The sequence below is a fragment of the Salmo salar genome, chromosome 09 (genome assembly GCF_965601325.2).
Source record: "Salmo salar chromosome 09, fSalSal1, whole genome shotgun sequence".
Classification (NCBI taxonomy): domain Eukaryota; kingdom Metazoa; phylum Chordata; class Actinopteri; order Salmoniformes; family Salmonidae; genus Salmo; species Salmo salar.
The window spans coordinates 21,342,528-21,364,466 of record NC_138299.1 but is presented as its reverse complement, the minus strand read 5'-3'; the positions used below and the strand labels follow the sequence as shown (position 1 = coordinate 21,364,466).

The following is a 21,939-nucleotide window of genomic DNA, read 5'->3' as shown; positions in this document are numbered from 1 at the left end:
CGCTAGGCTACCTGCCGCCCTTATTATTAGGCAAGGGTCCGAGCAGTTTGAGAGCAGTGTAGCCTATATTCAACCAGTAGAAAATGAATGGTGGCAGAAGGCGGTAAACTAACGCTTTGGAAACTTTGATACCTTTCTGAACTATACAGAAATAGTAAGAGCATCTTGGTGTGTTCTCTTAACTTGTCTTTTTGTCTTTTACTGTTACCTAGTCCTTACAAGGCAAGCCAACCCTAACCTTTATCCTAAACGTTGCTTTAAATATACTACCATTCAAAAGTTGAGAGAATGTCAAGAGTGTGCAAAGCTGTCATCAAGTCAAAGGGTGGCTACTTTGAAGAATCTCAAATATTACATATATTTTGATTTGTTTAACACTTTTTTTGCTTGGTTCCATGTGTTATTTCATAGTTTTGATGCCTTCACCATTATTCTACAATGTAGAAATATAGTAAAAATAAAGAAAAATCCTTGAATGAGTAGGTGTGTCCAAACTTTTGACTGGTACTGCATATATATCTGCCTGTAGTAAGGTTTCTTATTGTAACATATATCCACCTTGCTGGTTATTTCTTGATCCGTGCCTGTTTGGCAACACTTTTCCCACCTCCGAAGGTACAGTATATCCATAATCGGTAGACTTTTCTGATTTGAAAAGTCGTCATTTGCGTCACCAAGGTGTGCCCAAGAAAGATTTAAATAATATTGAGTAGTTATTTATGATGCAAGGTGATTTGTAGATGAGTCAGTTTCGACTCGCCTTTAAAGCCGGCTGCAATGTTGAAAGCGCAAAAGCGAAATTCATGGGAAACTCTGCCTCCGCTTCTTGTCTGGAAAGCCCTTAAGACGGCATGTTAATGTTAAAATAAATATACTGTTTTTAACTGTAAACATGACTGCCTCTTGACTTTCCCCATCAACGGGCCTAGAACCTGTGGTTTGAATAGATGTTACATTTACTTTCCTAGGATCACAGCAACTCACATGAAAACCTCAAGTCTCCAGATGAAAGTCTTCCTGAGAAAGGTAGGCATAAGTACATATCACTATGACATTTTAGGAAGTAGAATACTGAAAAGAAAACGGATGAACATATTTGTATGCATGCATTTCTTTGAATGAATTTCCAGATCACTCCATTGGAGATGTATTTGATGAGCTGAACGAAGATCCAGAACTCCAGAAGGCCATCAAGAAAATGAAAATACTTGACACAATCTTGGCTTCAAGGATCTCAAATGAAAAAGAGGTCAAGAGAAAAGGAAAGGAGCTCCGTCAAAAACTATGGCAGGAACTATTGGTAAGCACAGGGATATGCAGAATACACACATTAAATTACATTTTAAGAATGTCTATATGTTAAAGGATATTTCCTACCTATTTCTGTGCAGCAGATAAAGCCCAACAGCTCTTCAGAATGGGCAGATGAAGCAGAAAATACAAGTATGTTTTTGGCCCTGGCTCCTTCCAGTAGTAAGTGAAATATTAAACAGTAATTCCAGAACGCAGATCAATGTGGATACTGTTTACAATGCACATTAGCTGGAGCTTTGAGGACAATGTAGTCATATGCCAAATTACTATTCCAAGATATACAGTATAAATCACTTTTTTTTTTGGTTTTATCACCATTTTTGATCAGCTTTTTTTGTATGGAATATGTCACCGCAAATTGATAACATTATTTAGATTCAGTCTCAGAATTTGAATATGGTAATTTACTATGCATATACCGGCTATGTGTAATAATCCATTTTCATTCACCCTAGCTCACGGATCCAGTGAAGAATTGGACTTTGCTCCTGTGTTTGGGACTCAAGTGCCTGACAAAGAGTATGAAAGACACAACAGACAAGTGGAGGAAAGTGAGTTTGTTTAAAAATGCTGGAACACAATTATACACTTTACATCATTAAGTTGCTCATATATGTGTATGTAGGCCAATGTACACTGTAACTAGTCCTGTAACAACGTTAGAATAATAAAACTACATTGCAATATAGTCCTACGCTAGATGGCAGTATAACCCTAGGAAACAAATGTAACTATTTTGTACTTTCACTGTGTATTCAGTTTTCTTGGTGCTTTCATTCCTGAAAACACTGCATAGGCTACATCTTTCCCTCCAAACTATCCATGAACAACTTTTCCCATCTTTTGAATTTGCTGTTTGCTGGATGACATGTCACAGTCATAGTTTGAGAGCCATGAACATTGTGGAGTGGGCCCTTTTCAATTGCATGTATTTCAGTGGTCCAGAAACATAACATGCATCAAGTTTAATTGATACATGGTCATTTGGAATACTTCCTTAGATTGTTGACAATGTCTCTCCAAAACTTCTCAGGATGATATTAGACAGAGCCTTCTAATGGTTCTTAAACTCCTAAGTTTACACGTTTACCTGCTGGAATTCAAAAATGCATGAACAGCTCCCAGCAGTGGAGGATCCTCAGAAGAGGAAGGGGAGGACCATCCTTAGTAAATTTAATAAAAATAGTGAAACATTTAAAAAAGTAATCCTTTTTAGATAAAACTATACTAAATACAGTGCATTCACAATGTATTCAGACCCCTTGACTTTTTCCACATTTTGTTATGTTACAGCCTTATTTTAAAATTGAGAAATTGTTTATTTCTCCTCGTAAATCAACACAAAATATCCCATAATGACAAAGCAAAACCAGGTTTTTAGAAATGTTTGCAAATGTATTAAAAATAAACTCAAATATCACTTTACATCAGTATTCAGACCCTTTACTCACTATTTTGTTGAAGCACCTTTGGCAGCGATTACAGCCTCAAGTCTTCTTGGGTATGAAGCTACAAGCTTGGCACACCTGTATTTGGGGATTTTCTCCCATTCTTCTCTGCAGATCCTCTCAAGCTCTGTCAGGTTGGATGGGGAGCGTCACTGCACAGCTATTTTCAGGTCTCTCCAGAGATGCTCGATTGGGTTCAAGTCTTGGCTCTGGCTGGGCCACTCAAGGACATTCAGAGACTTGTCCCGAAGCCACTCCTGCGTTGTCTTTGCTGTGCGCTTAGTGTCGTTGTCCCAGTCTGAGGTCCTGAGCGCTCTGGAGCAGGTTTTCAACAAGGATCTCTCTGTACTTTGCTCCATTCATCTTTCCCTCAATCCTAACTAGTCTCCCAGCCCCTGCCGCTGAAAAACATCCCCACAGCATGATGCTGCCACCACCATGCTTCACCGTAGATATGGTGCCAGATTTCCTCCAGACGTGACGCTTGGCATTCAGGCCAAAGAGTTCAATCTTGGTTTCATCAGACCAGAAAATCTTGTTTCTCATGGTCAGAGTCCTTTAGGGGCCTTTTGGCAAACTCCAAGCGGGCTGTCATGTGCCTTTTACTGAGGCGTGGCTTCTGTCTGGCCACTCTACCATAAAGGCCTGATTGGTGGAATGCTGCAGAGATGGTTGTCCTTCTGGAAGGTTCTCCCATCTCCACAGAGGAACTCTGGAGCTCTGTCAGAGGGACCATCGGGTTCTTGGTCACCTCCCTTCTCCCCTGATTTCTCAGTTTGGCCAGGCAGCCAGCTCTAGGAAGATTTTTGGTGGTTCCAAACTTCTTCCATTTAAGAATGATGGAGGCCACTGTGTTCTTGGGGACCTTCAATGCTGCACAAATGTTTTGGTACCCTTCCCGAGATCTGTGCCTCGACACAATCAGGTCTCGGAGCTCTATGGACAATTCCTTCGACCTCATGGCTTGGTTTTTGCTCTGACATGCACTGTCAACTGTGGGACATACATACATACATACATACATACATACATACATACATACATACACAGGTGTGTGCCTTTCCAAATCCTGTCCAATCAATTGAATTTTCCCCAGGTGGACTCCAATCAAGTTGTAGAAACATCTCAAGGATGATCAATTGAAACAGGATGAGCTCAATTTTTCGAGTCTCATAGCAAAGGGCCTGAATACTTATGTAAATATATATATTTTTTTATATTAAAACCAGTTTTTACTTTCTCATTATGGGGTATTGTGTGTAGATTGATGAGGACTTTTTATTTATTTAATCCATTTGAGAATTAGGCTGTAACGTAACAATGTGGAAAAAGTGAAGGGTTCTGAATACTTTCCGAATGCACTGTATAACCACATGTCACCAAATAATTGATTTAAACACACTGTTTTGCAATGAAGTTCTACAGTAGCTTCAACAGCACTCTGTAGGGTAGCACCGTGGTGTACTTCCGTCCTCCTCTGGGTACATTTACTTCAATACAAAACCTAGGAGGCTCATGGTTCTCACCCCCTTCCATAGACTTACACAGTAATTATGACAAAATCCTGAGGACGGCCTCCAACCTATCAGAGCTCTTGCAGCATGAACTGACATGTTGTCCACCCAATCAAAGGATCAGAGAATTAATCTAGTATTGAAAGCATAAGCTACAGCTAGCTAGCACTGCAGTGTATAAAATGTGGTCAGTAGTTGACTGAAAGAGAGAGAAAGACAATAGTTGAACAATTTCAAACAAATTAATTTCTTTAAAAAATGAAGGAGAAGCGAGAGAGAGCGAAAGAAAGGGGACATAGCTATATTTCATCATTTTTTTCCCACTTACTTAGCTAGCAAATGCAGCTAACTAGTTTAGCCTACTCAAACACCCGGCTGAAACGAAGGGATACTATGTTAGCTAGCTGGCTATAACTATCCAACACAACACTGGAACTCTTCCAAGTTAAGGTAAGCTTTTGGTTTTACTAATTTATTGCCACCGGGGACTGACTGTGAAACTGCTTACTGACTGTACACTGTACTACATGATTGTAGCGGGTTTACTAACGCATTAGTTATATTAACTATGTTGACTATGACGTTACTTTAGCTAATATGGTGACAACAATGTAGGCTGTTTGTAGCTGTTATTTGGTTTGGTTTGGCTTGGAATGTTTTTCTCGCCTGGTCATATACAGCTGATGTGTTGTGTATTGAAGTCCGCAAGCGAAGGGAAAAGGTGAGAGGAGGAGAACGCATAGATGCGAGAAGGAATACAACCTGGCTGCTATGAAAGTGAACTGTGTTTATGTGTGGTCAGGGGTCTATTCATTCCCCCGATTCTGTTAAAAACATTTCTAAAACGGAAGCAAATGGAACAAAACGGGGATAAACATACTTGAATTTGTCCACCATCAGCTAGATGCAGGCAAAATGTTCTCTTGACCTGTGTGCATCTACATTGTAAACTTTCATTCATAGGCTAGGTTGTAGCAACCTCATGATGGGTATATGGAAAATTTGAGTATCATTCATGTAGTAGCCTATCAATGTTACATTGAACTGGGTGAATGGAATATGAATGACAGTCATCCAATATGCTGTAATAGAAATAAGGCCATGCTCATGAAAAAAACAACAACATCCTCCTTCAACTAAAACTGTACCAACCGCCACTGACTCCCACACAGGTGAAAAGGACACAGCAGCAGACTTGGCTGAAGTGGGTCACGAAGAGAGGGCAGACGAGTCAGAAGGCAGCCAGAGTGGGGTTCCCAGGGGCAAAAATAAACAAGACTTTGTGAAGAAAAATATTGAGGTATGTCAAAGTTCATGTTGGGCAAAGTGCAGTGTCAGACTGTCACATGACTTTAGAGTCTCACATTACTCATGTTATTCTTTTTTCAATGGGAAATATATATAGTTCTTCAACTCAAAGACTCGGGCCTTATTTGAAAGTAACTACAATCTGATCTGATGAATGATTGTTGTCACTACTTTGTCAAACATGACAGTTGGCGAGTGGTGCTGGAGGCCCAGTGCAGATGACACAGGAGGAGAAGTATCGTCTCGAGGAGCTGCTCAGAGACATGGAGGAAGGGGACAATGCTGGGAAGGCAGGCTGTGAGGTAGGCCAAAATACAGCGCTGATGGTGAGCATGTGGTGTAGGAGGACTCATGTTTTCAAGTGTCTAAATATGTCAAACAGAGTTCATCTAGACTGCACCATTTGTCTCTCTCGCACAGCACTAGGTCTACACACAAACATTTCACTTATTATGTTTAGGGTAGTAGTAGCCAGTAATCACTCGTTATCATGGTGTGAATAGTTTGTAATGTATTGAGCAACATCTTTCAAGCACTGTGTTACTCACATAGCTGTTATGGTTGTTGCTATGGCCATTACTCATGAGTACACAGAGAAACTGTTTAAATGATCTACCGTTTTGAAGTAATTTGCTAGTCAAATTGAAGTGGCCTAACTAAACTGGCCTAAACGCTGACCTACTTTACAATTACAGCATATGTTGTAATATACCCTACCGTTCAAAAGTTTGGGGTCACTTAGAATGTCCTTGTTTTTGAAAGAAAAGCACAAAAAAAATGTCCATTAAAATAACGTAAAATTGATCAGAAATACAGTGAAGACATTGTTAATGTTGTAAATGACTATTGTAGCTGGAATATTTTATGGAATATCTACATAGGCGTACAGAGGCCCATTATCAGCAACCGTCACTCCTGTGTTCCAATGGCATGTTGTGTTTGCTAATCCAAGTTGATCACTGGCAGCTTCATTAAATAGTACCCGCAAAACACCACTCTCAACATCAACAGGGGGTGACACTCTAGACCCAAACTGCTACAGACCTATATCTATCCTACCCTGTCTTTCTAAGGTCTACGAAACCCAAGTTAACAAACAGATTACCGACCATTTCGAATCCCACCGTACCTTCTCCGCTATGCAATCTGGTTTCAGAGCTGGTCATGGGTGCACCTCAGCCACGCTCAAGGTCCTAAACGACATCATAACCGCCATCGATAAGAGACATTACTGTGCAGCCGTATTCATCAACCTGGCCAAGGCTTTCGACTCTGTCAATCACCACATTCTTATCGGCAGACTCAACAGCCTTGGTTTCTCAAATGATTGCCTCAAATTGGTTCACCAACTACTTCTCCGATAGAGTTCAGTATGTCAAATCGGAGGGCCTGTTGTCCGGACCTCTGGCAGTCTCTATGGGGGTGCCACAGGGTTCAATTCTCGGTCCGACTCTCTTCTCTGTGTACGTCAATGATGTTGCTCTTGCTGCTGGTGATTCGCTGATCCACCTCTACGCAGACGACACCATTCTGTATACTTCTGGCCCCTCTTTGGACACTGTGTTAACTAACCTCCAGACGAGCTTCAATGCCATACAACTCTCCTTCCGTGGCCTCCAACTGCTCTTAAACCCAAGTAAAACTAAATGCATGCTTCTCAATCGATCACTGCCCGCACCTGCTCGCCCATCTAGCATCACTACTCTGGACGGCTCTGACTTAGAATACGTGGACAACTACAAATACTTGGGTGTCTGGTTAGACTGTAAACTCTCCTTCCAGACTCACATTAAGCATCTCCAATCCAAAATTAAATCTAGAATCGGCTTCCTATATCGCAACAAAGCATCCTTCACTCATGCTGCCAAACATACCCTCGTAAAACTGACCATCCTACCGATCCTCGACTTCGGTGATGTCATCTATAAAATAGCCTCCAACACTCTACTCAACAAACTGGATGCAGTCTATCACAGTGCCATCCGTTTTGTCACCAAAGCCCCATACACTACCCACCATTGCGACCTGTACGCTCTCGTTGGTTGGCCCTCGCTTCATACTCGTCGCCAAACCCACTGGCTACAGGTTATCTACAAGTCTCTGCTAGATAAAGCCCCGACTTATCTCAGCTCACTGGTCACCATAGCAGCACCCACTCGTAGCACACGCTCCAGCAGGTATATCTCACTGGTCACCCCCAAAGCCAATTCCTCCTTTGGTTGTCTTTCCTTCCAGTTCTCTGCTGCCAATGACTGGAACGAACTGCAAAAATCTCTGAAGCTGGAGACTCATATCTCCCTCACTAGCTTTAAGCACCAGCTGTCAGAGCAGCTCACAGATCACTGCACCTGTACATCTGTAAATAGCCCATCCAACTACCTCATCCCCATACTGTATTTATTTATTTATCTTGCTCCTTTGCACCCCAGTATCTCTACTTGCACATTCATCTTCTGCACATCTACCATTCCAGTGTTTAATTGCTATATTGTAATTACTTCGCCACCATGGCCTATTTATTGCCTTAACTTACATCATTTGCACTTCCTGTATATAGACTTTTTGTTTTCTTTTGTTGTACTGTATTATTGACTGTATGTTTTGTCTATTCCATGTGTTGTTGAATGTGTCGAATTGCTATGCTTTATCTTGGCCAGGTCGCAGTTGCAAATGAGAACTTGTTCTCAACTAGCCTACCTGGTGAAATAAAAATAAATAAAAACAGTGAAGAGGCATCCCCGGGATGCTGGCCTTCTAGGCAGAGTTGCAAAGAAAAAGCAATATCTCAGACTGGCAAATAAAAAGAAAAGATTAAGATGGGCAAAAGAACACGGATACTGGACAGAGGAACTCTGCCTAGAAGGCCAGCATCCCGGAGTTGCCTCTTCACTGTTGACGTTGAGACTGTTGTTTTGCGGGTACTATGTTTAGGGTAGCTGCCAGTTGAGGACTTGTGAGGCTTCTGTTTCTCAAACTAGACACTCAAATGTACTTGTCCTCTTGCACAGTTGTGCACTGGGGCCTCCCACTCCTCTTTCTATTCTGGTTAGGGCCAGTTTGCGCTGTTCTGTGAATGGAGTAGTACACAGCATTGTACGAGATCTTCAGTTTCTTGGTAATTTCTCGCATGGAATAGCCTTCATTTCTCAGAACAAGAATAGACTGAGGACTTTCAGAAGAAAGTCCTTTGTTTCTGCCCATTTTGAGCCTGTAATCGAACCCACAAATGCTGATGCTCCAGATACTCAACTAGTCTAAAGGCCAGTTTTATTGCTTCTTTAATCAGAACAACAGTTTTCAGCTGTGCTAACAATTGTAAAAGGGTTTTCTAATTATCAATTAGCCTTTTAAAGTGATAAACTGGGATTAGCTAACACAACGTGCCATTGGAACACAGGAGTGATGGTTGCTGATAATGGGCCTCTGTACGCCTATGTAGATATTCCATAAAAAATCTGCTGCTTCCAGCTGCAATAGTAATTTACTACATTAACAATGTCTACACTGTATTTCTGATCAATTTGATGTTATTTTAATGGACCAAAAAAATTGCTTTTCTTTCAAAAACAAGGACATTTCTAAGTCACCCAAAACTTTTGAATGGTAGTGAATGTCAGAGCGGCATTGGACTTAGTCATAGTGGCATAGTATAGAATACAGTATATACATATGAGATGGATGATGCATATTTACCAGCAATTAAAGTGACTAAGATACCATAGAATAGTATAGAGGACATATGAGATGAGTAATGCAAGATACAGAGGCATTATTAAAGTGGCTAGTGTTTCATTTCCTTAAAGTGTCTACACTGTATTTCTGATCAATTTGATGTTATTTTAATGGGCAAAAAATGTGCTGTTTTTTCAAAAACAAGGACATTTCTAAGTAACCCCAAATTTTTTAATGGTAGTGTAGTTTAGATTTGGGCAAATCCACGGTAACAGAGTGATGCTGAGACTGAGATTTTTCACTTTAAAATGTATGTCAAACTAAACACAATGGTTGCAAAGTTAAACAAGCCAAAGTGAAATATCTGAGTCTCTGCATCACTCTGTTACTGTGCCCATATGCATGTTTTGAAACAATGACTACTTGGCAGCTACGGTAGCTGATTTTGACTCCCCATAGTCGTTATTTACCAGATGCCCTGTGCCATGCAAAGGTCACAGGGATTGCCACCTCTTCTGAATATTAGACAGCAATCTTATTCAGTATTATGGTTTATTCGTATGTGCAGAACATTTGTGCTTATGCAGTGCCAGGTGCATTTGAATAACCCCCTGTATTCCTATGTTTAATATAATTTGTGAGAGTGTTTGCCACCTGGAGCAGACAGTTTTCTGTTCTGCAGCCACCCACTGACCCACACCCTGTAAACTTCAAATGGTTGATTTTCAGGTGCAATTTTCCACAATTGGCTTAGCTGGCAGCTGTGGCTGCAAAGCCTGAATTTTGAGGTCAGTTATGATGAACCTTGCCCGTCTGGTGAGAGGACCTAGACTAGCACTTCTCTCACATACGGTACCATTTAGTCTGACCTGGACTGCCATGCATCCCTGGAACATCTTGCCAACGTTTTGAAGTCTGGCTGCTGTATTTATGATGGTTTCCTTTACTTTTTAGAACAATACTGCTGTAATTACGTGGCGGATATCAAACCGAGAGGAGCATACATGTAGATGCTGGGGTCTTTTATTGGTTAGAATTAGACTTCCTGTTATTGCGTGGCGTGCTGTTATGAATGGCTGTTGAATAGGGAGCACGTATTTCATGTTGATTGTCAGGAATCCACAGTGACCATGCGGGCAAGTGCACCGACAGGGAACTTGGCAGGGCCAAGTAGGACTCATAATCAGTTACAGGCCATAGCGCTGCGTCTGTGTCTCTCTTCCTGAAACACTTTCATGATGGCCTTGCCTCCATTACTAGTACGATCCTCAACTGCGTATTGTACTAGAAACCTGGGGTGATAAACATGGCATCACACTGAGTGCTCTTTGAAAGGCTGCCTTTCCATAAACACAGGAAGACTTCTCTCTTTAGAAAGTGAATCGCTTAGGCCTACCTCAGGTACCACTGTGTTTTCAGTGTAGGACAGGACACAATGTTCCTCAGATTTGGCTGTAGTTTTTCCTTAAATTAATCTTACAGATCATAGGTACAGTAATACAGTATATAGGCCTTTCAATACAGGGTGTTGAAGAACAACTTTGTGCGTCATTCTCTATGCCTCAACAGTATAAATAAATGAAGTGTGTCCAAGACCCTGGATAGCTCTGTTTCATCATGTCTCTTCCTAGATCAATCCTGTTGTGCTGCACATCCAGTAGCTGACCGATTTGTCTGTTAATGTGTCAATTTGTGCTCCTAGCAATTAGACTGTCCTCTTTTTACATTCACATTCTATCATTATACTGTATTCACATTCGATTGGTCAACTATATTACTACATATTTTTATCACGAAGTAATCACACACAAAAAACAACTAACTGGGCATATAACTAATGGGTTATAATTTTATTCAGATGGGTCATTTTGAAGTCCTTGGTTTGTGCTAGGTGGTAGTGGAAGCTTTATGGCTCTGTTTGTTGATAAAATATTATCCTGTTCACTCCTCTTAATGCACTGAGATCATAGCGTGAAAGGGTTTGGCTCTCTCTGTGGAGCCGCTACTGAGATCTCTGAGCTTAGCAGTAGGGCTGCTGGACAAGTCTTAGCTCATTACTGGGCCCAAAATGAGCTCACCATCCATCTGCTGTTTCATATGATATAATGTAAGCCTTACGAGACAGTCCCTCATTGTGAGGCAGAGGCAATTGTTAAATATTTGGCATTTTGAGGAGTTCTTGGCAAGACCCATGGAGCAGAGTGACCAGTAGTCTGTCTTCTCTCCAAAAGCGAATTCTGGGTGCAAGAAAGAGTTGTATTTAGAGTACCTTTTGTAAAGAGTGTAATTTGTGACAGTAGTTTGGATGGGAGGTCAAGTAGTCCAATTTTGTATTTGAATAATAACCGGAGGGTAGATTTAACTTGGACATGGCTTCGGTCCAGTTTTGAAGATATAGGGTTTGCCAAGTATTTCTGACAGAATTCTCAGTTGGGAGTCTGTTTTTTGTGCTCAACCTTTTTTCTTTTGTTGTTATTTGGGGGACATTTTTGTGCCCTTTCTACTTGGAGGGAGGGACCGCTTGTCATATACTACAGCCTATATGTTGTCTTCTTCCTAGGGAGACCTGTGGGCCGCTCCAGTACAAGCGGGTGAGGGTTACACCCCCGAACCAACAGAACGAGACCAGCTAATTCACATTGACTCCAGACTGCAGCTTCTCCTTCCTGTTGAAGACTTCCTGTCTGTGCGAAGCCCCTACCCTGACCACAGTCTGCCCCAGGCCCAGGTATGTACTGTACAGCCCAAATGTCTACTGCCTAATAGGCCTGGGTTCACAAAGGTGCCATTAACTACTCAAAACACCATCTCTACCTGCAAAGAGCCAAGATCATTAACATGGTCAACACAGTGGGACATCAACTACAGACTCTTGTAAAAGCTTTGTTCATTGGACCTCAGGCAGACCCACTTTCATAAAATGGGAAAATTTGTGATTTTGTGTTGTTAGTTTGCACCCTAACTTTAGTACTCACATGTTGAGTCATATTACCCCAACACCCATGCTAAATGCAACAGAATTGCATAGTTTACCCCTTGTAAATTGTAAAAAAATAAAATTACAAAATTTGTCTGAACATTAGCAAATTGTAGGCTACTTTAAGTTTCTGCGAGGCTGAGCTTGAGAATTGCCCAATAAATGTTCATTCACTTTTCTTATGTTGCATGCACAAATCTATCTGGCTCTTACCCATACTAATGCAGTACAGCAAAGTACTGTAAATTCCGGACTATAAGCCGCAACTTTTTTCCCAGGCTTGGAACCTCGCGGCTTAAACAATGACGCGGCTAATATATGGATTTTTCCCGCTTTCAAAAAGATTTTTCTCCAAAAAAACACATTCTGTGACATGCTCAGTTTTTTTGGCGGCATGAAGCTTTCATTAGACCAATGAAATTGCCGAACGGGTTAAGGTCAAACAACTTTTTTGTTTACTGTTTAGATTAAATCGAGCGCTCTCAAACTTCCCATCATTCTGATTACGGTAGTCATTTTGTCACCCTCATCATGGCAAAGACACGGAGAAATGCATATGATGCAGCTTTCAAGTTGAAGGCGATTGATCTGGCTGTTGGAAAAGGAAATAGAGCTGCTGCCCGGGAGCTTGGTCTTAATGAGTCGATGATAAGACGTTGGAAACAGCAGCGTGAAGAATTGACTCAGTGCAAAAAGACAACTAAAGCTTACTGCTAATTTTTTATTTTTTGTTACAAGCCGTGTTTCGTTAAAGCCTGTGTAAAGTTCATTTGTTTAAATGTACTGGTAGGCACCTGTGGCTTATAGACATGTGCGGCTTATTTATGTTCAAAATAATTATCATTTTTAAATTCAGTGGGTGCGGCTTATATTCAGGTGCGCTTAATAGTCCGGAAATTACGGTATATGCAAAATCTACAAAAATCAGGGTTTGAGGCGAAGGATGATGGGAACGATTTCCCTTCTTAAAACTACCACAATGGAAGAGGAACATTGTGTCCATTGATGCACATGAGGATTCCAACATCTCCTTGTGTGCTGTTTGAACGTACTGTTCTGGAGTGGCATGGTCATTTATCTGCTCATTGAAACCCTATGTGCTACTTGAAAGTCAACTCTCAACTGTTTACCATTTCATCACTGAATATATCATTTATCTTAGATTTGAATTTCAATGACAGAATAATAAGGCTAATTTATTCAGCTTCTACATTAGGAAAGCAGAAGCTGTACTTTTTCTTCAGGTTAGGTAGTTGAGACAGCTTGTTGAGGAGCCTAGATAAGACTTGGCAAGGCATGACTCCTGTGGCTCTCCTCGTTTACTGGGTCTTTGCAGAAGAGGAATCAACACAATAAAAGACAACAATAGTCATAATCAGTATTGATACCCCTTCCGTAAAGACCATTTTTGAGGACATTTAAGTTCATTGTATTGGCACCAGATTATCTTTTGTCCTCACTTTAGTGACTTCTCCCAGACATGAGCTCACTCAGAATTATCTCAGAACCTTATTGCTAAATTCACTAGGCCAGATGGCATCCTCATTAGTGTCTTCTGTTGAGGCTGTGTTCCTGGGGAAGATGTTTTTGAAGTCATAAAATGTTTTGGGATAAGAATTTTGAGCATCTAGGGTATCATTTCATTCTGTCACTGATTGGATCAGTTTGGAAAAAGAATGGCCATGGAATCCCAGCCTTTCAATGTCAAGTTCACGTTGTATTTCGTAATGTCCTGAGTATTTATTGTGCTGGAGAAGAGTAGATGAATCTCTGCCTGTCCGATTTGACTTTTTCTCATGCTCCCACCAGAGGCCTAGATCTTTTCAACCATTCAAAGAATATTAGTAACAGAATGTGACACTGAAGGGACCATACAAAGTTTGATTTCGAAAGGCAAAAATAATATATGCGGTGCGATGTTGCAAGCGGCTGTGCCCATAAAAGAGTTTTTAGCAGTTTGATTGCCATGTCTGAGGGGGCAGGGACTTGAAGCTATGGTCACAGTTATGGCATGCGCATTAAAGCTGGACTACATTGTCAATAAACCAAGAGCTTGGGACTATAAGGTTCTGTCAGCATTTTTGTCCAATTTTTGCTATTGACCTGTTCAATGTTCTCGACCTATATAGTACTCTGAATACCCCAATTTAGTGTTGTTAAGTTCAAAAGAATACAATATAAAAATTGATGACACCATTCAAACTAATGAGGGTTTGGAACTTTAAAGCCAATTATATCAGAATCATCTTTTGGCAGATAGAACGTTATAGTCCCAAGCTCTCTAAATCACTATATACACCAGCCCTTCATTCTGCCTCAGTGGCGGTAAATCCAAGGGTGGTCGTAAAATGATATGCTTTTGTTTTGTGGTTGCCTTTCTTCTCGGCAGTAGCTTGCACAAGTCTGACTCCTAATTGAAACCGTTTGGATGCACTGTAGTAACCTGCTTACGTGCCGTACACACACCGCCAAGTTATCGGAAAAAGTTATTTATTGGAAAGTTCTTCCTTGCTCACACTATACAAAATGAAACATAGTGTGTCTTTTTAAGCAGCACATGTTAACCTTCAACTAACAGATTGCTGTTGGAACAATCTCATTTCAGATCGATGACCTTCTACATTTGACATGGAAGAGGCAACTGTTTTAACACCCCATCATGCCCAGAGCTTAATGACAGGGCTGCTCAACATAGAGGCATCAGGGCATACAGTTACAGCATACTACATGTAGATGATGTGGAATAGTGTCTCCTTAATAGTATTCTTAATCTCATCATACCGCAGTGATATTTTTTACTATTTTGGAGTCCGGTGTCTCAGACCAAGGCAGAAGATACATTTTAAATGCCTTTTTTTGTTACTGAGACGTTCTACCATGCACACATATCTTTAGTTAGGGTGTGGTCTTGTCTACATCCTGTTTTTTAGCCAGACATGCAGCCTTTGGTTTAGTGGTGGACCTAGCCCAAGTTGAGTTACTTGAGGCTGACGTTTGATTTTGAAGTTCTCTTTTATACATACCTCCACTCTATTGTAAAACACTGGCATGCAGGCCTTGGTGGATATTGCACTGATTTAAATGAAAGATGCATGGATTCCTGAAAAATCAATTTTGTTAAATGGACCTGATTCTAAGAAACATCCGTCAAATGGCCCTTTCACGGCAAGGGTGTCTCAGGTGGAGGGCTTACATAAGAGAGGCCCTGAACTCTTTCCCCTTCCATTTTTTGCTCTTTATTCTAGGAAGTGGCCATGTATCATATCAATCTCATACCTGTGTTATAAACATATAGTTAACCTCACCTTGTTGCAAATAGGATGTGGTACTAAGAAGTTGTGGACATGGTTGTCTATCATTACTGTATATGCACCAGCCCCTTACAGTGTGTTTGTGTGGGAATGTGTGTACCACCCAAAGGTAAAATCTAGAGGTGGGGACTCAGTTATGAGCATCAGCTGTTGAGTGGTGCAGCTTTTACATTTCCTTATGACACATGCTATTCCTGCAAGAGGTGGCTGGTAGGGAATGTAGTGGTCAAAAGGGGTGGTCACCATGGCAGCAGATGCAGTGGGATTTGACTATGGAACAGTTTCCTTAGTGACCATTGCGATTGCACCTGATCTTTCCCCCAAGAATATCAAGGCCTTGTTAACGTTTGCCTCCTAACTCCAGCATTGCTATTGTTGTGTGCTGGCAGGCTATTTCTGCTATAAGGCTATGAGGTCACTTTCTGGGTTTTGAAGAAACCTATGGTTTCACTGCACTGAATGGTGAGTCAGAGACCAACACAGAAAACGCCCTGCTGACCACCACATGAGCAGAGTGTTTACTAGGCCTATACTTTGCAAACTCAGCTTATTTGATATCTTAAAACCCGTTAGCAGCTTTGGCAATGTGTACTAGCCCGTCTTGCCATGCCATCGCTACAGGAGTAACAAATCCCACCGAGGCTTTGGAGATAGTGTCATCTCTCAAGCAATCACAGATATTCCTTAGTCCTAGAATGACTTAGAACGTTGTATGAGGAGGTGTTTTGTTCCACGTTTTGAGCACTTCTGTTTGTTTTTCTTTCCCAAGACCCACTGTGTGCCTTGCCCTCAATAGGACTAAAGTAATTGATATGACAAAATGGGGCCGGTGTAGATTTCAACAGAACAATATCAGTTCCTCTAATCCTTTGCCAATAGGAAGATGGGAGTAGAATTCTTTGCCTTAATATTAGAAGAAAATGTCCTCCTTGATATATTAAAAACACTACCAAAGGCAACAATACAAAAGGTATGTTCTGTTTCTGGACAACTGCTTTAGTTTTAAAGTCCAACTTGTAGTACATTGCACATTGTTAAACCAATCTGACACAGTTGAGCACCAAGCCATTTAGACTAGCACGACCAAGGCAAGAGATGACAAGGCGGTCAACCTATGGTCTGGTATCAACCTTAATTTGAGGATAAAGTACAAAACAGGACGGTAAAGAGAGCTTGGCCTTGGGAGCAGTGAGATGTCATCTGGTGGCACTTTAATGTTTCTTGCCTGGGTAAAGAGACCGTAATCCACACCCTTCCCTTCCCTGTAATTCCCATGAAACAGGTTTATAGGCTCTTTATAAACACGTTTCCCATTGGTGTTATCCACAGGAACACTGGTGTTTATTTATTTGGTTAACTTTCTTTGTTTTCTTTTTTATTCCGATGTTAAGACTCATGAGTTTGATATAGGCCTGGGCCTATACTAGTGATACAATGATACATGGATTTAAGAAACAAAGGCACTGCAAGCCATTTAAAATATGCCTTCTAATAGCCTAAAGCAGGCAATCCTTTCCTTTCCCTAGTTACTTGCACATTTACATTTACGTCATTTAGCAGACGCTCTTATCCAGAGCGACTTACAGTAGTGAATGCATGCATTTTTTTATTTTTATTTGTTTTTGTACTGGCCCCCCGTGGGAATCGAACCCACAACCCTGGCGTTGCACACGCCATGCTGGAGTTGCAAACACCATGCTCTACCAACTGAGCCACAGGGAAGACTTGCCTTGCCTGATACAGTTGTAATAATATTATAGATATAGCTGTTCATTCAGCAGTAGGACAGGAAATGATGACAGGAAATTATCACATTCCCCTGCAGTCACTACTTGTCTGAATGTATGGCCCTGGCCAGCTATACATTAACTACTGGCACTGCTCCCCTGTTCAGCAATCTGTGTCCTTTAATAAACGTCATTGTATAATTAAGCAATGAGGCCCAACGGGGTGCGGTATATGGCCAATATACCACTGCTAAGGGCTGTTCTTAAGCCCTGAATGCTGATTGGCTGACAAAACATTTATTTTTACTGCTAAAATTACGTTTGTAACCAGTTTATAATAGCAATAAGGCACCTCAGGGATTGGCCAATATACCACGGCTAAGGGCTGTATCCAGACACTCGTTGCATCCTGTGTAAGAACAGCCTATTGGCAATATTCCACAAACCCCCGAGGTGCCTTATAAGTTTCTCAATTTATTCATGTGCGTCATTCTTTGGCTAAAGTTATCTCTACTTCATATTGTTGAAGGGTCTAAAGGGGGGATGTCGTTGGTTAGTGGTCTCCAATGTATCCCTATGCTTTAGCTGAAGTGTTGTGATGTGTTGGTGAGAGAATAGCGTAAACACAGAGGCAATTTCTGGATGTTAGTATAGGTCCTCCTTTGCCGAGAAATGTGTAGAACATATTACCCATGCAAGACTTCAAAAAGATTGCACACTAATTTCCTCCAAGCTTTACATATGGTTTAATTGTATTGCATGCCTGTTATAAGACATAATATTTGTGCAATATTGTATTCCATGTTCTTTTTGGGTAGTAGATAAGCCATGAGGTTTTGATCTACGGAACAATGATTGCTCCAGACCACCCTCAGTTCCCCAGGAAGGAACTATAAAGTCCAGATGACCCACGAGTACATCTTCTAATACCTCAGGAATGTCCAGCAATCAGAATGTCATCTGCTGATGATCCAGCATGCTGTTGTAAAAGCTGAACTCTTGTGTGAGGGAAGGAAAAGGTCAACTTCGACACAAGCTAATATAGAAACTAGGACATTTGAAAGATGTAAATATATACTGATCAAAAAATATAAACGCAACATGTAAATTGTTGGTTTCATGAGCTGAAATAAAAGATCACAGAAATTTTCCATACGCACAAAAAGCTAATTTGCCATGATAATCTATCCACCTGACAGGTATAGCATATCAAGAAGCTGATTAAATAGCATGATCATTACACAGGTACACCTTGTGCTGGAGACAATAAAAGGCCACTCGAAAATGTGCAGTTTTGTCACACAACACAATACCACAAATGTCTCAAAGTTTTATGGATCATGAAATTGTCATGCTGACTGCAGTAATGTCCACCAGAGCTTTTGCCAGAGAATGTAATGTTAATTTCTCTACCATAAGCCGCCTCCAACGTCGTTTTAGAGAATTTGGCAGTACGTCCAACCGGTCTCACAACCGCAGACCACGTGTAACCACGCCAGCCCAGGACCTTCACATCCGGCTTCTTCACTTGCGGGATCATTTGAGGGGGTGCTGAGGAGTATTTCTGTTTGTAATAAAGCCCTTTTGTGGGGAAAAACTCATTCTGATTGGCTTGGCCTGGCTCCCAAGTGGGTGGGCCCTTGCCCAGTCATGTGAAATCCATAGATTAGGGCCTAATGAATGTATTTCAATTGACTGATTTCCTTATATGAACTGTAACTCAGTCAGATCTTTGAAATTGTTGCATGTTGCGTTTATATTTTTGTTCACTCAGTATATGATCCGACATTGTCCTCTTTTTATTATTTTTTTATATTAAGTGTATATGTTTTTCTATATGAGTCAGGTCTCTAGTAAGTAGAGGGATACTGAGAGAGATCAGTGTGGGCTGCAGTGTATGTCTTTGTAGGTTGATTAGTGTGGGGTTATGGGGTTGTTGCTGTTGGATTGACCTCCATGTCCAGGCATCACTGTGCAGGTGGTGCTGACAGGCCACATCTGCATTTCACACCTCTGTCTGTGAGGCCGGGAGAAGGATTATGGGTCATGGCTGGGCAAAGCATCAGTCTGACAAAGGATCTCAGCCAGTGCTTCCGCACGGCAGACCCCAGAGCTCTCGCAGCGCAGAGCTCTTGGCGAGGCATGTGGAAAGACCTTGGCAGATAGCCAGAGTCCACGTGGCACAGCCCAAATACGAAGCTCCGCTGTAGCCTAGCCTGAGAGGGGAGCATGCTTTTCTAAGAAACAACCGCTCTGAATGAGTCAGACAGGCTACGTCCTGTTTTCATTAGTACACATTCATCTTTCACTGCTTACAATGAAGAGCCCTGTCAGGTCACCTGCAAGACAACACAATGTTGTTAATTTATTAGATATGCAAAACAGTGAATATACTTTTTCAAGCTAGACATGGTCGATCATGGTTAGCACTAGGATGAGAGTTTAAGCCTCTGCAAGAGCATTAGTCCTATAATTGTATGATATGTATGCATTCACTACTGTAAGTCGCTCTGGATAAGAGCGTCTGCTAAATGACTAAAATGTAAATGTAAATGTATCATGAGTATTGTTTTTAGCATTATCAGTGATCAGAATGCACTGTGGTCCTTACTGCATTATTGCTGCATTATTGGTTATTGGGCAGCGTGCCATGTCTTTGTTTATCTTATTTCCTACTATGTTCGGAAAAAAACAGGCCCTGTTTGGCTCCTCTTCAGTCTGTTGACAAGGGAATGGTGCAGTTTCGGTGGCTCTTGTTATTCTTACCTGAATCTGGACTCCTGTAGTCAAGAATAAATCTACCATCAATATGCTTTCAAGCTGCTGCCATGTATCGACTGTAAGAATAAATATATGGCTCCTATGTGAATACACGTGCTGACAGATAGTAAGTGCAAATGTGACCTAATTAGTTGTCTTGTTGCAGTGGGTGGGCTATGCAGTGGTGTCTGTATCAATAGGGATCCAGCTGTTGATCTAACCTGGCAAGCAGCAGGACAGATGGGACCCACATTGGACTCTTGCAGGCACTGCTCAGTATCAGTCGCAGTGGCTGTTCTTCACTCCTGAAAAATAAAACATTCGCACAACGACATGTCACTTGTTCAGGTACAGGACCTAAAAAATATGAAAAATGTCCACACCTCTGATATGATGCCAGGAGTTATCTTTACTCGTACCACTCTGATTGATTGTATTTTAATTTTGTCTTGAGTAGGGCTGTGGCGGTCATGAAATTTGGTCGGCCGGTTATTGTCATGAAAAAGTCTACTGGTCTCATTGTAACTGACCGTTAATGAACTGAAACACCTTTAGCATCTCCAGGCCTCCATGCATACAAGCTGCGTACAAGCCTCAGATGCACGCCTTTGGAACATCAATTTAATATCCATTATTTATTTTAGTCAGGGCTAAAGAAACATTATAATATGAAGAAAATGTGTTTCAGAAAATGAGTTGGCCTAACCTCTACCCTATGTTATCTGGCTATGCTCCATGCCATAGGCTGTAGGCTTTTTCATTTATCTGACAAGATATGCTTAAGTCCTGTGCCATTTTTATATTATATGATTGTAAAGAAAGAATAATATAATTTAATATTAATATAGTATCATATAATAAGGATATTTTTCCCATTCGGGAGTGACTGCACATATGAAGTGGCTCTGTTGAGCGTAAAAGTTATCATTTGAAATAACTCTAAATCTAGCATATAGGACCTATTTGGCAACTTTAGTTGTGAATGATACAAACCTTAGAATGTCTAAGAAATCAAAACATAGATGGGCTGCATGATACGACTATAGGCTATTCATGATTTGAGAAAGTTGGGGAAAAAAGCTTGCGCTCTGTTCCTTGCCTCAGGCTGGAAAGCTGTTCTCTCTTCAAATGATCATATTTTCACCCATCAGACTATTCTCAATTGAATCTTGTCTTCACTAATATGTCAAATTAGTTTGGATTTAGAATGGCCCATTATAAAGTCGGCAGGAACAGGGGTGGGGGAACAGGGGCAGGAACAGGGCTGGGGCGAAAAAAGACATGGCATCTGTATGCACTCAAATAGCAAATGGAGGCCGAGCGCTTTCCCGCCGATATGTTTTTCTATGATGCCGGGTAGGCTACTTCGGTTTTATAGTGGAGCTGTGCTTAATATGAGCTGCTGAGAAATAAATATAACTTATTGCACTCCATGCATCAACCACTGAGGAAAATGCGCTCGCCGCACAAACTGTGTATGCCATGGGCTCTCCAATCCTTTTCCTGCAGCTTCCCAGTGCTTCATTTGGGAAACCAAGTGAAATCTGTTCGGGAACATCAATAGGAACATGTTTTCGCGACTGTTGACAGCCCCTCTGCACACTTGAGAAAGGAATAAAGGAGAGCGAGGAAGAAGCCACCCAATCTACCTACCTCATCCCCATACTGTTTTTATTTTATTTACTTTTCTGCTCTTTTGCACACCAGTATTTCTACTTGCGCTTCATCATATGCTCATTTATCGCTCCAGTGTTAATCTGCTAAATTGTAGTTATTCGCTCCTACGGCCTATTTATTGCCTACCTCCTCATGCCTTTTGCACACACTGTATATAGACTTTCTTTTTTTTCTAATGTGACATTGACTTGTTTATTGTATAATTGGCTTGTTTATTGTTTACTCCATGTG

At 41.2% G+C, this 21,939-nt stretch overlaps 1 protein-coding gene across 3 annotated transcripts in view; it reads left to right on the top strand.

The window, feature by feature from the left end:
• Positions 1-21,939, top strand: part of fsip1 (fibrous sheath interacting protein 1) — a 68,726-nt gene that overhangs the window by 2,076 nt on the left and 44,711 nt on the right. The window contains exons 3-9 of one of the 3 annotated variants that reach the window (XM_014210447.3): positions 969-1,026; positions 1,131-1,300; positions 1,395-1,473; positions 1,770-1,865; positions 5,449-5,576; positions 5,773-5,886; positions 11,817-11,984. In XM_014210447.3, coding sequence (XP_014065922.3) covers positions 969-1,026; positions 1,131-1,300; positions 1,395-1,473; positions 1,770-1,865; positions 5,449-5,576; positions 5,773-5,886; positions 11,817-11,984 — 813 coding nt within the window. Of the gene's footprint in view, positions 1-968; positions 1,027-1,130; positions 1,301-1,391; positions 1,474-1,769; positions 1,866-5,448; positions 5,577-5,772; positions 5,887-11,816; positions 11,985-21,939 lie in introns of all 3 variants that reach the window. The other 2 variants (XM_082955658.1, XM_014210446.3) reach the window with 2 other exon arrangements.